Source organism: Quercus robur, chromosome 7, assembly GCF_932294415.1.
Source record: "Quercus robur chromosome 7, dhQueRobu3.1, whole genome shotgun sequence".
NCBI classification, from domain to species: domain Eukaryota; kingdom Viridiplantae; phylum Streptophyta; class Magnoliopsida; order Fagales; family Fagaceae; genus Quercus; species Quercus robur.
The window spans coordinates 21,308,712-21,322,983 of record NC_065540.1 but is presented as its reverse complement, the minus strand read 5'-3'; the positions used below and the strand labels follow the sequence as shown (position 1 = coordinate 21,322,983).

Below are 14,272 nucleotides of genomic sequence, written 5' to 3'. Positions count from 1 at the left end.
AGCACATCATATGACCGTCCTCATTCTTGGACCTTAAGCCTCAGCCCAGATACCTCTGAGCCCAATTTAGGCCTAAAAACTGAAATAAGACTACATTAACTTGAACACCTCAAGCAAACCCCCCCCCCAAATAATATCTGACCTAGACGTGAGCATTCTTGCCCGGAGATGCCCCGTGCCCAGCTGCCCGGCCATGCACTTGACAACGTCACTGTCGAGCAGGCGGCAGAAGTGGGCATCAGTTCCAATGCCACTCCCACCTTTCCCAACAGAGCATCCACTTTAAGATGATGCAATTGGACCCCCATTTGGACTAAGAAGGAGAAGTAATCATAACTCCTCCACTCATCTTAGCCTATAAATAGGAGAAGAGAATGAGAAAAGGGGGTGGGCAATTCTAGAGAGAAGGTTGAGAGAAAAGGGCAATCACTCTGAGAGAAAGTAACTCTGTGAGGTAGAGAGAAGGGTCTGAGTAAACCAGAGTGTATTCAGGCTGCCGAGTATAGAACCACCCACAGTAGGAAACCCAAAAGTCCACAAAACAAATAGATTTTGAGCCCAAGTAGAGGTTAAGCCCAATAGCCATACTTTGGGTATGCACAGTGTACAACACTGTACTCTTGTATACAACATTGTACAATGCACACGTTTATTTAGTCTACAATATAAGTGTTATACTAATAGTACAATGTAAATTAATAATTTTTCAAATATATTATACATAAAAATAATAATAATAAATAAAAACTTTAAAAAATTGTATGTAAACTAATGATAAAAATAAGTTAGGATTTTAAAATTAAAACAAAGAATCCTATACCCATGGAAGGCTGAAGTCAAACTAAATAAGATTCAAGTGGTATCAAAAGCTGTAAGCTACTAAAAATTAAGGTTGAGCACCGAAAAAAATGATAGTACTACTTGTTCCTACCCATTCAATGAGTTAAAGGCGATTGCAAAAAAAAAAAAAAAAAAATGAGTTAAAGGCCAACCCAGAACATGTACAGCTAGTGCGAATTAGAAACCCGAGAACGTATTAGAGGACCACTGAACATCTCCAAAAGTTGAATTGCAACATTATTTCTATATCTGAGAGCCACTTACCTAAAGAAAATAAAGTTTCTAAATTGGTTAACCACTTGTAAATGTAAGAGGGTGAGGCACAGTTTTGTTACCAAATATAGACTGCAGGCGGTTATAGAAATCGCTCTGTTGGGTCACTATTTTAAAAAATATGGAAACAAAAGAGACCCCAAGAAAGGGACCACTTTGAGAAGTGAAAATTTTTATATGATTAAGAAAACCGAAGAATGCGTGTGCCTGTGCCTGTGCCTGTGCCTGTGCCTGTGAGAGAGAGAGAGAGAGAGAGTGTGAGAGTTTATATTATATATATAGCACACGATACCAAGGACTTGCATGAAAGTTAAAGCTTATTGGACAAGTGCGTGTTGTTCCATTACACTAAGTACGCATTTATCGGCCGTCTCTCTCTCTCTCCCTCTCTTTTAAGCATTGAAATTGTACAGACATGGTTCCTACCAAATGGGGTTTCTTTGTTTGAGCGGATGATTCAAAGTTGCTTCTTTGTACTAAGAGAAGTGAGTGAAACTGAACAGTGAACACTCTTTTTTTCTCCCTTGCCGTACAGTTTTTGTGCTTGGTCTTTTAAGGAATATCCGAACCTTGACTTTGTAACTCTTTTACTTTCTCATCATTTCTATGCTTCACTGTGACGTGTGGTTTTGTGCTGACGTAATCCTTTGTGAAGCTCTAATCTGTGTTCTATTTTCTTTCTTGTTTATCTATTTAATTGTTTTTGTTCTTTTATCAATTGGGTTCTTCTGTGTATTCTTTTTTCTTTGTCCTTGATTTTTCCCTGGAATTTTGGTTTCTGTTCATGGAAAGTTTGTGGCTTTTTTTTCCTTTTTGAAATAGTATTCATTTTCATAGTCATGTAATTAAGTTTTGATTGATACGTGGATATTTCTAATAATTCTTTACTATTTTTATTTTTTTAATTTTCTTCTGCTCAATTCTCTCTTTTGGGATGTTCCTATGGACAGGACTGTATATGAGATTAATTAAATGTGTTGGATAGCATTATAGTGTAGTTAATTCCTAGAAGAACTTTGTTTTACATGTAGGATAAATATATATTTTGTTCATACTTTGTTGATATTATGTTGAATTTGTAGTTAGCAAGACTAAGCTGTGAATTTTGGTTGAATTGCAGATAGTAGAGTGAACATTCTAAGTACAGTTAATCTCAGAACCCCTTTTGCAACCATTTTGGAGGACATAGATGGCTACTCAAGCTGTGTATTTCAAAGAACATGAAGGAATTGTCCACAATTCTATGGGGCAGGTGCCATCGTCTTGGTGGGGTTCCTTTGCTTCTAAATCGGGTTATGGGGAATCCTGTGGCCAATTGAAGTCTTTTTCCATGGACCTGCCAAGTGGTGGAGACCAACTGATTGCCAACAAACAAGCTGGGAGGGGTACTGAACATGGAGCAGAAAGAGGGAATACAACTCAATTAAATATCTTTCCTGGTAATCTCTTGCTTTGGGCTCTGCCATTTTTGTACAATCAGGTTTCTTGGGTTTGTTAAATTTAGTTACTCATGTTTTGATACAAGCTTGCAACCATACCATAAATGATTTGGTTGTATTCTTCATCATTATCTACAAGACTACAACACAATTATCACCAAGAATGGTAGGCAGTCCCTTACCATCACAAAGATGGCCACTTTGTTTCTTTAAATTGATGGACATTCTTGATTGAAAATTAGATGTTTCTGGAACCAGATGGCAGTGCCTTGTAGCTACTAGCCTTTAAGGGAGTAGTAAGAGTAATAGCTCTGCACACTTTACGCTGCTTATGGAAACTGGTTGTCCATCATCCCTTTCTGTTTGCATATGTTCATTAACTTCATGAACTAATTCAAGAATCTTAGACACCTGATGGCAAGATTGCTATGTAATTGTGAGCTAGTGAATTTTATGGTGAAGATAGTTTGTGGCCCAATTGATATGCTGCTCTTTCATGATTATATAGAAATAGAAAAAACAAAAATATAAGAGTAAACTAATATTCTTGAATGCCTAAGTGTAACTGCTTCTTATTGAATTTTACTACATTAGTTTAAAAACTTTTAACATAGCTGTTAAGTGGATTATTATTGTCCTAAATCCTGATCTCTAACAATTTACGTTGGCATAACAAAATGTTGTATTTTGTATGGATACAGATTTCCAACTTTATTGGTTTGGTACCAATTTTTTTCTTAACATAAAGGAGATGTAAATATAAAATATTTCAATTTATAAAACCATTTGGGCATGATTTGGTCTCAAAAACTACTATTTTTCATAGAAAATTGTTCATTTGGTAACTCTGAGGCAAATTTCAATGATGTCTATGATTGGTAGAGGAAAGTTTTGGGATTGCAGTGTCCAACCACCTTCTCATATATAGAGAGAGAAAGTAGTATTCAAAAGCTGGATTATGACCATCCTGTTGCACATTTAGTAATGGAAAATTATAACCATCTTTTTTGTGATTGATAATATGATCTCTGTCAGGTACCACTACGCTAACAAAATTCCATGGTTTTTTAATATACTTTTGGTTGCTACTTATTTTGATTATTGATCATAATGGATAGCACTGCAATTCTGCAAACAAGTTCCCATATCTAATTTATATAAACAGTAGTTTAACTTCATATTGAAATTTTTTCTATATGAGGGACTGCAATTTTACTGTTGTTAACCAACCAAGAGGTTTCTTATACAGATAATTGCAAAAGTTCAGGGGATGGGCAAAAACCTCAGGCAACCATTTCTCTCCAATCATCTCCGTCAGAATATCGAGGTCGCTTTGAGCTAGGATTTAGTCAGCCTATGGTAAATTGTTTCTTTCACATTACACTTATTTATCATAATATTCTAATTTAGTTCATTGTCACTGAGTGGTAACTTACAGCTAATTGTTTCTGGACTAAATCTGTAGATCTATGCAAAGTATCCTTACGTTGACCAATGTTATGGAGTCTTCCCAAATTGTGGACCTCAAATTTCGGTTTGTTTCTCTTCATTTCTCCTATCTAATCAATTGTTGAGAGTTACATTTCTTGCCATCTTTGAGATTTATTTCTCCTAGCTAACCAAAATGATGCCTGGTGGAATTACAGTTCATGCTCACCTTAATAAATCAATTGTTATCCTTGGCAAAACAATTGCATTAAGGGTCTGGTTTGTGACATAATAGGAAAGTGAAAGAGGAAAAAGTCACATATAACATAAGAAATAAGGAAAGAAGCAATCTATATCCTTATTAATGTTTATGTATTCTTTCAAGCACATTTTCTGGTGTGTGGTAGTGCCACCTGCGACCAGTGTACACAGACACTGTTAGAGAAATAAAGACGATATATTCTTTGCAACAGAATTCCTCTGTTTGAGTCATGTTTTATTCTTGATAAAAAATAAATCAATTAAAAAGTGCCAAAATTATGCTATTTCTTATTGATGATCCACTACAACTGTTAGTGTAGCAGTATTTACTGTTTCACATTCCTATCCATTCACAATGACTAGGGCCGTGTTATGCTGCTGCCTATGAACATGGCAACCGATGATGGACCTATATATGTTAATGCTAAGCAGTACCATAGGATTATCAGGCGCCGGCAGTCCCGTGCAAAGGCCGTAATGGAGAATAAATTGACAAGAGCTCGTAAAGTATGACACCTTGATTTCTATCTCAATGTTTTACTCTCTTTTTCTCTATAAGAAATATTCATGTATTGTGATCAATGTGAAGATTAAATGTTGTGGTAGGATTGGTTGAACAGGACTCATCTTTCAATCCTTCCATGCCCACTTTGCAAGTCTCTGTGCTTTATATTTTGGCCTCCTTCCATGCCCACTTTGCAAGTCTCTGTGCTTTATATTTTGGCCTAGCATGGAAGCACCCCTAACAGAAGTTTTTGTAGCCTTTATAAGTCAAAAGTAAAAAGTTTTGACCATCTCAGCTATGAAGCTATCAAGTTCTCTGTGGGCAACAAATCAGATTTATTATGACAATCTAAAGAAAATTTGGTTGGCCTATAGAAATTTCTTAAGTGGAATATATTTATTGTTACTTCCTGCAAATTATGGTTTAAAATCTAAGCTTTCGCTCCATGTTCAAAAATCTTAAGTTGTAGTAGATTGATAGTTTTTCTAAAGTTCTGAGATTTCATTCTAATTGATACCAATATGCTCATTCTCTCCTGATGAAAACAAATCTTTCTTTACATGAAAATGCAGATATGGTTAACCAGTAGTCAAGTTGTAATACTTAGGTTTTGTGTTTGTTTTACAGCCATATATGCATGAATCACGTCATCTCCATGCACTGCGCCGACCAAGGGGATGTGGTGGCCGTTTCTTGAACACAAAGAATACGAACAAAGTAAAAAGTGGAACTGAAGTGATCAAAACTGGAGATGGACAACTCTCTCAGGGCACAGGTTCTCAGAGTTCTGAAGTCCTTCAGTCTGATAGTGGTACCTTTAACTCATCAAAGGATGCCAAAGGCAGTGGTTCAAATATATCAGAGGTCACTAGTATGTTCTCTAGGGGAGATCTTGATCGCTTTCAAATCAACCATCTCATGCCTCCAGCCCACCCTTTTGCAGATCTGATCGATGGTGGGCGTGGCCTTGTTATGCCTAAGTGGGTTACAGCACCAGATAACTGCTGTAACCTCACAGTCTGATGTAGCAAGGTATCAGGTGGGGTTGGTTTTAAGTATACCAATCCCCATCTCGCAACCAGATGGAGAAGCTTTGTTGTGATCCTGGCGATTGCAAATGGTTTCTTTTGGAAGGCTATCCTATCCTTCTTAATATGCGGTTGCGCCGAAGGCAAATCATTCTTGGCTCAGGTAAAAGGTTAGACTCTTTCTATTCCTTGCCCTTGCTGGCTTAAGGGGGTTAAAGATTCTGACGCCTTAACGTAGCTACTAGTGGAGTAGGCTAAAAAAGTCTGTTCCGTAATTAAATAAGAGTGTTAATGTATGGATATGAATCTGTGACTTAGAGATACTGGAGTGTGATGTTGCTGATGTTAAAAATGTAGTATGTCTATGTACCTGACTTATGGAGTGATGTATTGCAGAACTTGGTGCTTGTGTTGTTATCTTAAACTATATATGGAACCACAATGCATTACCCTAGAACTTGGTGGTGCTTGTGTTATTAAATCATACATATTGTAGCAAGAGCTTCTTGATTCACACCGTGGCAAAAATGTGCCATATTATGATATTACACAACAGAAGGTTGCCACTTTCATTGAAGTTGAAGATTGACCTTTTGTTTTTTTAGTAAAATTGATTGATTGAAGGGTTCCTTCATATTTGCATGCTGAGAATTACGTTGTGATTTGTCTGCAGCCAAACCACAGCGGAGCTAGACCTATGGTTAATTTGACATAATGAGATAGAGAAACCTTCTGTCCCTCGCTTGAACTGTGTTCCTATGCCATATTTTCCAAGTCTTATTTAAATTTATCTACTTTCTTTTCTAATGTATAGGGATCAGTTGTTATTACTTCAAAAAAAAAAAAAGGGATCAATTGTTATATTGTGTGAGCCACTTAATTTTCTTTCCTTTGCAACTTTAATGAATAATGACTGTTTGACATTCCCATATGAAAACCTCAGAAAAACACAAAGCCAAACCTTATTCTTAATTTGGCTGAAAGAAATTATTTTTAGCTTAGGTTTTCATCAGAACTAAAGACACCCCCACAGGAAAGTAATATTACCCACTTGGCTTCATAATCTTCTTTTTAACTAACCAAAGTAGTTGTTTTCATGGTCTTTCTTTTCAAATAACCAAAGGTAAATAACAACAATGCAGTTAATGTGTACATAAACTAATATGAAAAGAGAGGTAGGTAGCTTGTCATGTGCTTTGCTTGGGAGTTAGAATGTGGCTATAAAGAACTAGCTATTCATTTAAGAACACTGATAGTAGCAAAACAAAAGAAGAAACAAAGAGCAAAGTAACATGAGGAATATCACCATCCTACTCTTGTTGCTCTTTGGCTTATCAAGAATCATCGTCTTAGGAAAAGTTCGTGTTAGAGTAGTGAACAAGCTAGGATCTGGTATGATCATGAACATCCACTGTCAATCACACGATAATGATCTCGGTTATCTTGCTGTTCCAGATGGGTTGGAGGTGGAATGGAAATTCTCTGTGAATATTTGGGGCACGACATTGTTTTACTGTGATGTGCAATGGGATAACTCAAATTGGCATCATTTTGTTGCTTATTCATATGAATGGTACTCTAACCGTTGCCAGACTGAATGTAGTTGGTTGATTTCGAAGGATGGCCAATTATTTTTATATAACCAAGAATTGGGAAACTGGGATTTGATGCCATTTCAAGATTAGGCCAGGTATAGCCTGAAATATTTGCTTACTCCACCATTCATAGTAAGGAAGCTCATCAGACTTGTCTAGCTGAAAGTCACAGTAAGGTAACGAAAATTGTTATACCAATAACACTACAAAGTATTCATCAATAAAATCTCAAGTTCTTTTTAATATACTATATCTGAAGCTAATTATTTCTTGAACACATTGTAGATTATTAACTCTTTCTTCACTATTTTGCGCCATTTTAAGTTTTCAACTCCTTTTTTTTCACTTCTTTTTTTTTTTTTTTTTTTTTGTTGCAAAAGCTACCGAAAATTACAGGATACCAAAACAGCCATGACAATGATTGTTTCATTAGTCTCTTCCATGAATGATATTCCTAAAAGTTACTAAATATTAGGCAAGAACAACTGCTACAACGATTTTTTTTTGTTATCCTTGCTAGGGACAATTTAGAATATACAATTAAAACAATTATGCAAAAAAAGACCAGTCGTACCATGAAACTAGTATACAAAGGTAAATAAATTAATCAATGGTGCAATACTAAGTCGCAGTCGAAGGAGCCAGGTCAGTTTTCATGTCGGGTGGGCTAACTACATTATTGATTGAATAAAAATGACGTTTAATAAAAAGTTTCATCATCGTCATGAATTCTTGTATCATCACATCGATCAAAATCAAAGTAGCAATCAGCAATTGTAAGCAATATAACCCATCACACATAAAAAAAGGTTGAAACGTGTTTGATTGGGACCCACACGTTTCACCAGCATGCTCAGTGCCACCCATAATATATATATATATATATATATATATATATATAGGAATAGGATTGAATTCCCATATCATAGTCATCATCAAGGCTTGACCCATGACTTTTTGCAGATAGGTACTGTTCACCAGTAATGATTGACAGTCCAATGCCACTTCAAACCTAGTAGAGTATTATTTTTATTATTGGGATAATTTAATGAAAAGATTGTTCCTTAAGAACATTCGGATAGGTGTAAAACACCTCCAGTTACTATTTTAACCACTGAGAATCTACAAACATGCTCCAATCCGGAATGCAAATTTTAAAAATTTTACAACCTGTGAACAGTAGGTACTTATATTTAGAGCATTAGCAGCCGGAGATGCAAAAAAATTATATTTTGCATCTTCAAAAATCTACTTTATCTATTTTACCATCTCATTTTACAACTCCTCTAACATCCCAATTTCTATTTTTACATCCAACTAATTAAAATAATATAAACTACATCATATAATATAAAAAAAATTATGTTCTCTTTTCTCTTCCAAAACTCAGCCACCACCAACCCCAATTTGTTACCACCAAAATTACCCCAAAAAAATTGTCACCACCAACATTACCCAAAAATAATGGCCACCACCATCACTGAAAATCCAAACCACAACCATCAAAACTCAACCCCCACCACCACAACCACTGCAACTCACCACCACAAAAAAGGACTCACCATCATCATCCACCACACACTTCAAGAAAACTGGGCTATTGCGGCAGTTCCACTCGCCTGCTATGCACTGTCACAATAGTTCAATTGTGGCGATAACAAAAAACACCGCTATAAATTCACCTTTTAGCGGCGTTTTTGGTTTTTTGCGGCGGGAAGAAAACCGCCACCATATGCTGTTAGAATTCGTGTCTATTAACTTTTAGTGGCTGGTTATACCCACTGCTATTGTGGCAACTTGTAAACATTTAGCGGCGGGTAGAAACGCTACTATATATGTAAACATTTCAGCAGTAGGGGAAAATGCCGCTATAGAGAATCATTTAAATCATAATATGTGCGCCTTTAGCGGTGCTTTTTGACCACCGCTATAGAGTTTCTTTTTTTTTTTCCCCAGCTAGCCTGTATTAAAACCACTATTTTTTTTTTTTTTTACAAACATGTTACAAAGAACCTGTAACTAATTAACACAATACCACAAATGTAACTAATTAATAACACCAAAAATGTCTCCAAACTAACGTAATATTAACATCAAAATATATTATCAATTTACATATAACATTGTCTAGTTAATTGAATAGTTGCTCAAATAGTTTAATCCTGAGAAGTTCCAATTATAAGACATGCTTCTCCGTCGACATATCCCTTGTACCATCACATTGTAAGCGTCTAGGTTTTCGGTCCTAAAACCAAATGCAAAAAACAAATTTTGATAAGAATTCCATACCTCAATGACAGAACTGCTATAATCATCTTTGTGCACAAAATGATATTATTTTATTAAGTAGTTGTACATAACACCACTAAGGCATGGGAGAATGCATATATGGTTAAATCTAGACCTCACACATGGAACGGCTGTGAGCAGAGGAAGAGAAAGTGTTGGCTAAGGGATCTTGTTCTTGGTTTGTGCTAAAGGCGTGACTGCCTTGGAAAGGAAGTAAGATATGCACCTGACATGGTACTTAAGCACTCACAAAAAAAGGAGATAGTGACTTTCTGAGGTCAGCAGCTATGAGGACACCCCTTATTGGTTGAGTGCATGTTGGACCATTTCAATGACACGTGTATTATTCATAGTACTCCTGATGTCCCTCTCAATGTCCAAGAGTTGTTCCCTGAGTAGTGGCAAAGTCACCTACGCACGGGTCCTAATGCCACGTTGGCACAATTCCTATCCTCTAGTTAGCAGATAACCTCACAGCTATGAAAAAGTCCAAGATAAGAAAATGATGACTTAACACCTGTCCTTGTACTCAACCATATTTCTCAGATTATAAGAAGGACATGCAGTTGTATTTTTAGGGTAAGAACTCAAATAGATATGAGGAGAAGAAAGTAGAAAGTTGATAAGATAGGAAGGAAAATATCCTTATTGTACAAGATTGACCTCTTTTCACACATAATACAGTCTGAGAAGAGCAAGAAAATTCTATTCTTACTCACACCATGGTTTTTCATCCCTTTATAGGGTTTTCCACGTACATCCCATGTCTTTCTATTTTCTTTTTATCACTTTCTTTCTCTCTTTTGAGTGTCATGTTAAAACTAGCATCTTTTCAAGCTTTTCATGTAAATGTACTGTTAAATAACTTATTCTACTCACTCATATAAGTCCAAATCTAACTTACACATACAGTAGTTTATATTATTTTATTGGGTTGTATGTAAAAATAAAAATTGATATGTAGGGTGAGTTGTAAAATGAATTGGTAAAATAGATAAAGTAGGTTTTTAGGGTGTAAAATATAACCTTTTTTGGCCACCCGAATGTGAATACTCTAACCCTCAATCCAATCCTATTAGGTTGGAAAAAAAAAAAAAACTTAACATAGTATGCTTTTAGGACATCTAATATTTTCCAACATCTATATTTTCTTAAATGTAATGCTTAACGACTTGGATTTTGGAGAATATAATTATGCACACATTACGTTTGATAAATAAATAAATAAAGAAAATCCGTCCAAAGGTAAGATCTTTATGTTTGGTTTATGAATAACCATATGAATTATTTAATCTTTCAAAAATATTTTTTTTATTTCTAAATTTAATGTCATGCTTACCAATTATCACCCATCAATTTTAGGTGATGTCCTCAAAATAAATAAAAAGAAAAATTCTAAAGTATAAACAATAAATTGTACCTCTAACTTTAACCTATTTTCATTTTTTATCCCTATAATTTTACTGTTTTTTCCATTTCATCCGTTAACTTATTAATTAAGTTTTTAATGTATGTAATCCTTCCATCCACAAAACTATGTCATTAAGAGTTTGTTTGGCATCAACTTCAACTTTTAACTTTTATGTAAGATATAAGTATACTTTAGCACAATTTCAGTAAAAGGTTCTTAGCAAAAAGTTAGATAAATTGTTCTCAAACGGACACTAAACACTATAGAACGACTTAGTTTTGTTATTTTTTAGAATTCATATTTATAAGAAATTATGAAGAAAAAATTATTAAATTTATTATTAAAAATATAATACATTACTATTTAAAATAAAAATCAACCACCTATTTTTATTTTATTTATTTCCTCTCTCTCTCTCTCTCTCTCTCTCACTACCAAGGGGACCCCCCCCCCTCCCTAACCACTCCCCACAATAAAAAAAAAAAAAAAATTATATATATAATATAATTTGAAACTATGGATCTAGAAAATTATATTTGGTCCCCCAAAATTAAATGTTAGCCCAAACAAATAAAATAGTCGGTTGACCATCTAAGGCACATTTGTGATTGGTATGACACTTTAGTTTTTGGGATCCAAAGTTAAAATTTTAGCATTTTGAGATTTGAGTACTACCAAATTCTTTTACTCCCCCTAAAGAATTGTTTGGGTGTTTTGTCTTTGATTTTTTTATTTGTATTTGTTAACACTAATTAATTATTTAGTTAGAAAAGTTTTGGACATATAAATGAGATAATAAATATGATTGTCAACTTTCACGGTTTATGCTATGCTCTCCATGAATTGAATGTTCGCTTCTTAAAGATACACCTTTTTTACTACCATAATATCTCTTTAATAAGTCATTTGGAATTCATAGGCATAATGCATTTGGAAAAATTGCACTTTTTTTAATCATTTAGGAAATAGTTCTAAATTATCTCACATCGCTTAGGTCTATGTTAGGAGAGGGACTTATAACTCGCTCCGTGACTCCAACTGCCACATGCAGTTTTGGAGTTGGCGTGTGAGTTTAAGTCCTTATTCCATTCCGCTAAGTATCGAGTCTAGGTTTCCCCTTCCCCTATTCCAAATAAAAAATAATAATAAAATAAAAAATAAAAAAAAGTTCTAATTTTCTTAGTAAGTTAATGAAAATTGTAGGGGTAAAATTCTCAAAGTCAACAGTGGGCCTTGGGCCCCACACGGAGCCCAACCATGACCCAAAGGGAAAGGGGGGACCAAAAGACTTCTGGCCCAATCCTGTTGAGCCCAATTTATTTTAAAAGACGTCCGAGGAGGAATGTCTCCTCGGACACACAAATATGTGCCCAATCTGCGCCCCCTCCACAATGAAGAACCATCCCAGACAAACGTGGGTAGTAGGATGAGCCTTACACAGCAGGAAAGCGAAAAATGTAAGACGTCCAGGGAGAAGCAACCACTGCCGTATTAAATGCAAGGAAGCTACTTTATTAGCCGCATTAATGTAGAGAAGACAGGCGAACAGTGTTACATTGGCCAGTGCAACTCACAGAAAGATAAGGTGGATGTCCGATGGGACAGGCACTCAAGTGAAGGTCCAGATGGTTAACAAATGTAAGGTCTTTATCAATTTAAGGAGGCTATATAAGAGAAGGAAATCTCCATGAAGAAGGGATCGGAGAATTGAGGGAAAAGAGAGAGAGAGAGAGAAAGGTAAAAGAATTCTGAAGTCTTTAACCAGAGCAAGAGGTGCACTTATACGTCTCCTCGGACCAGTATCCTGTAAACTTAAATGAAATATTCTCACGTTCAAACTGTTACATGGCATACAACTAACTAATATTCACTCTGTCCAGCCCTAGTTCTGTAACCCGCTCTCTACAAATTCATTGTCTAGGGACTTTTGGGCCAGAGTCACTTACTTGTTGGGCCTGGGCCCCAGAAACCGCCCCTACAATTGGCGCCGTCTGTGGGAAGAACTTGTGTCTCGACAAGTGAAACTGTAAGAAATGGAAGGATCAGGTCCGCGCCATACCGGACGTGTAGATTCTCAACGGCAGAACAATTTTTTGAATCTCAAACGAGAAAGGGACCAAGATAATCAACGAGAGGGCAGTGTGAACACCTCTCACACGAGTAGAAGCCGCTCAAAGCGGAAAGATCATGCATCCCATAAGCAAAACGATAGAAAGGCTCTACAGCAAGAGATTGATGATTTGAAGAAGAAGCTGCGCCGAGTGCAGCGAAAACGTCCTTCACCCGGCTCGGACACTAGCAGTGATGAGGATAACGAATACAGGTGAAGATCAAGAACCCCTCCGAGCGAGACTTTTTCCTATGAGGAAGAGCGGCCTCGCAAACGCGGCCACAAAAGCCCATCTTACCAAGGCCTGGCCAACGATGCCATAAGCAAAGCCCTGGATCGCATCTCCCAGTCGCCTTTCACGCGTAGAATATAGAGGGCAGTGCTTCCTCGGCGGTTCCATCAACCAACGTTTGCCATATACAATGGTCGAACTGACCCAGTAGAGCATGTAAGCCAATTTAATCAGAGGATGGTCGTCCACTCCAGGAATGAGGCGTTAATGTGTAAGGTATTTCTATCCAGCTTGGGACCTATGGCGATGAGATGGTTTGATGCCCTCCAGCCGAATTCCATAGATTCCTTTAAACAGTTGACACAGGCTTTTGGTTCCCGCTTCATCACCAGTAGTAGAGTCCCTCGGCCCCTCGATTCCCTCCTATCCTTGTCCATGCGGGAAGGAGAGACGCTGAAGGCCTACTCAGACAGGTACTGGGAAATGTATAATGAGATATAAGGAAATTACGATGACGTCGCCCATAGTACGTTCAAAAGGGGCCTGCCGACAAAGCATGGCTTAAGAAAGTCCCTCACTAGGAAGCCAGTCACCACCATGCGCCAACTCATAGACAGAATTGACAAGTACAAAAGGGTCGAGGAGGACCAGCAGATGGGGAAAGGTAAAGCGAAGGTTGTCCCTCAGGAGAGGAGGGACTTCAGGTCGGACCGCTTTAACAGTAGTAACAGGCCGAGAAGAGACTACGCGGAACAGTCCGGATCTACTGGGGCTCAGGCAGTCCATGCTGTGTTCCGAGAACCATTACACAAGATCCTAGAGAATGTGAAGTGCGAACCTTTCTTTCAGTGGCCGAACAGG

General features: G+C 36.8%; 1 protein-coding gene across 4 annotated transcripts; it reads left to right on the top strand.

Moving 5' to 3' along the window:
• Positions 1–1,421: 1,421 nt before the first annotated feature.
• Positions 1,422–6,260, top strand: LOC126692729 (nuclear transcription factor Y subunit A-10-like). Of its 4 annotated transcripts, none has more exons than XM_050388427.1 (6): positions 1,423–1,598; positions 2,234–2,552; positions 3,802–3,911; positions 4,018–4,086; positions 4,605–4,748; positions 5,374–6,260. In XM_050388427.1, the coding sequence occupies exons 2-6, from the start codon at positions 2,303–2,305 to the stop codon at positions 5,767–5,769; spliced, it is 969 nt and encodes a 322-aa protein (XP_050244384.1). In that variant the 5' UTR covers positions 1,423–1,598; positions 2,234–2,302; the 3' UTR covers positions 5,770–6,260. The 4 variants fall into 4 exon arrangements, with proteins under 4 accessions (XP_050244387.1, XP_050244384.1, XP_050244385.1 ...); XM_050388428.1 differs by having other exon boundaries at positions 1,480–1,691; XM_050388429.1 differs by lacking the exon at positions 1,423–1,598 and adding an exon at positions 1,622–1,752.
• Positions 6,261–14,272: the final 8,012 nt, after the last annotated feature.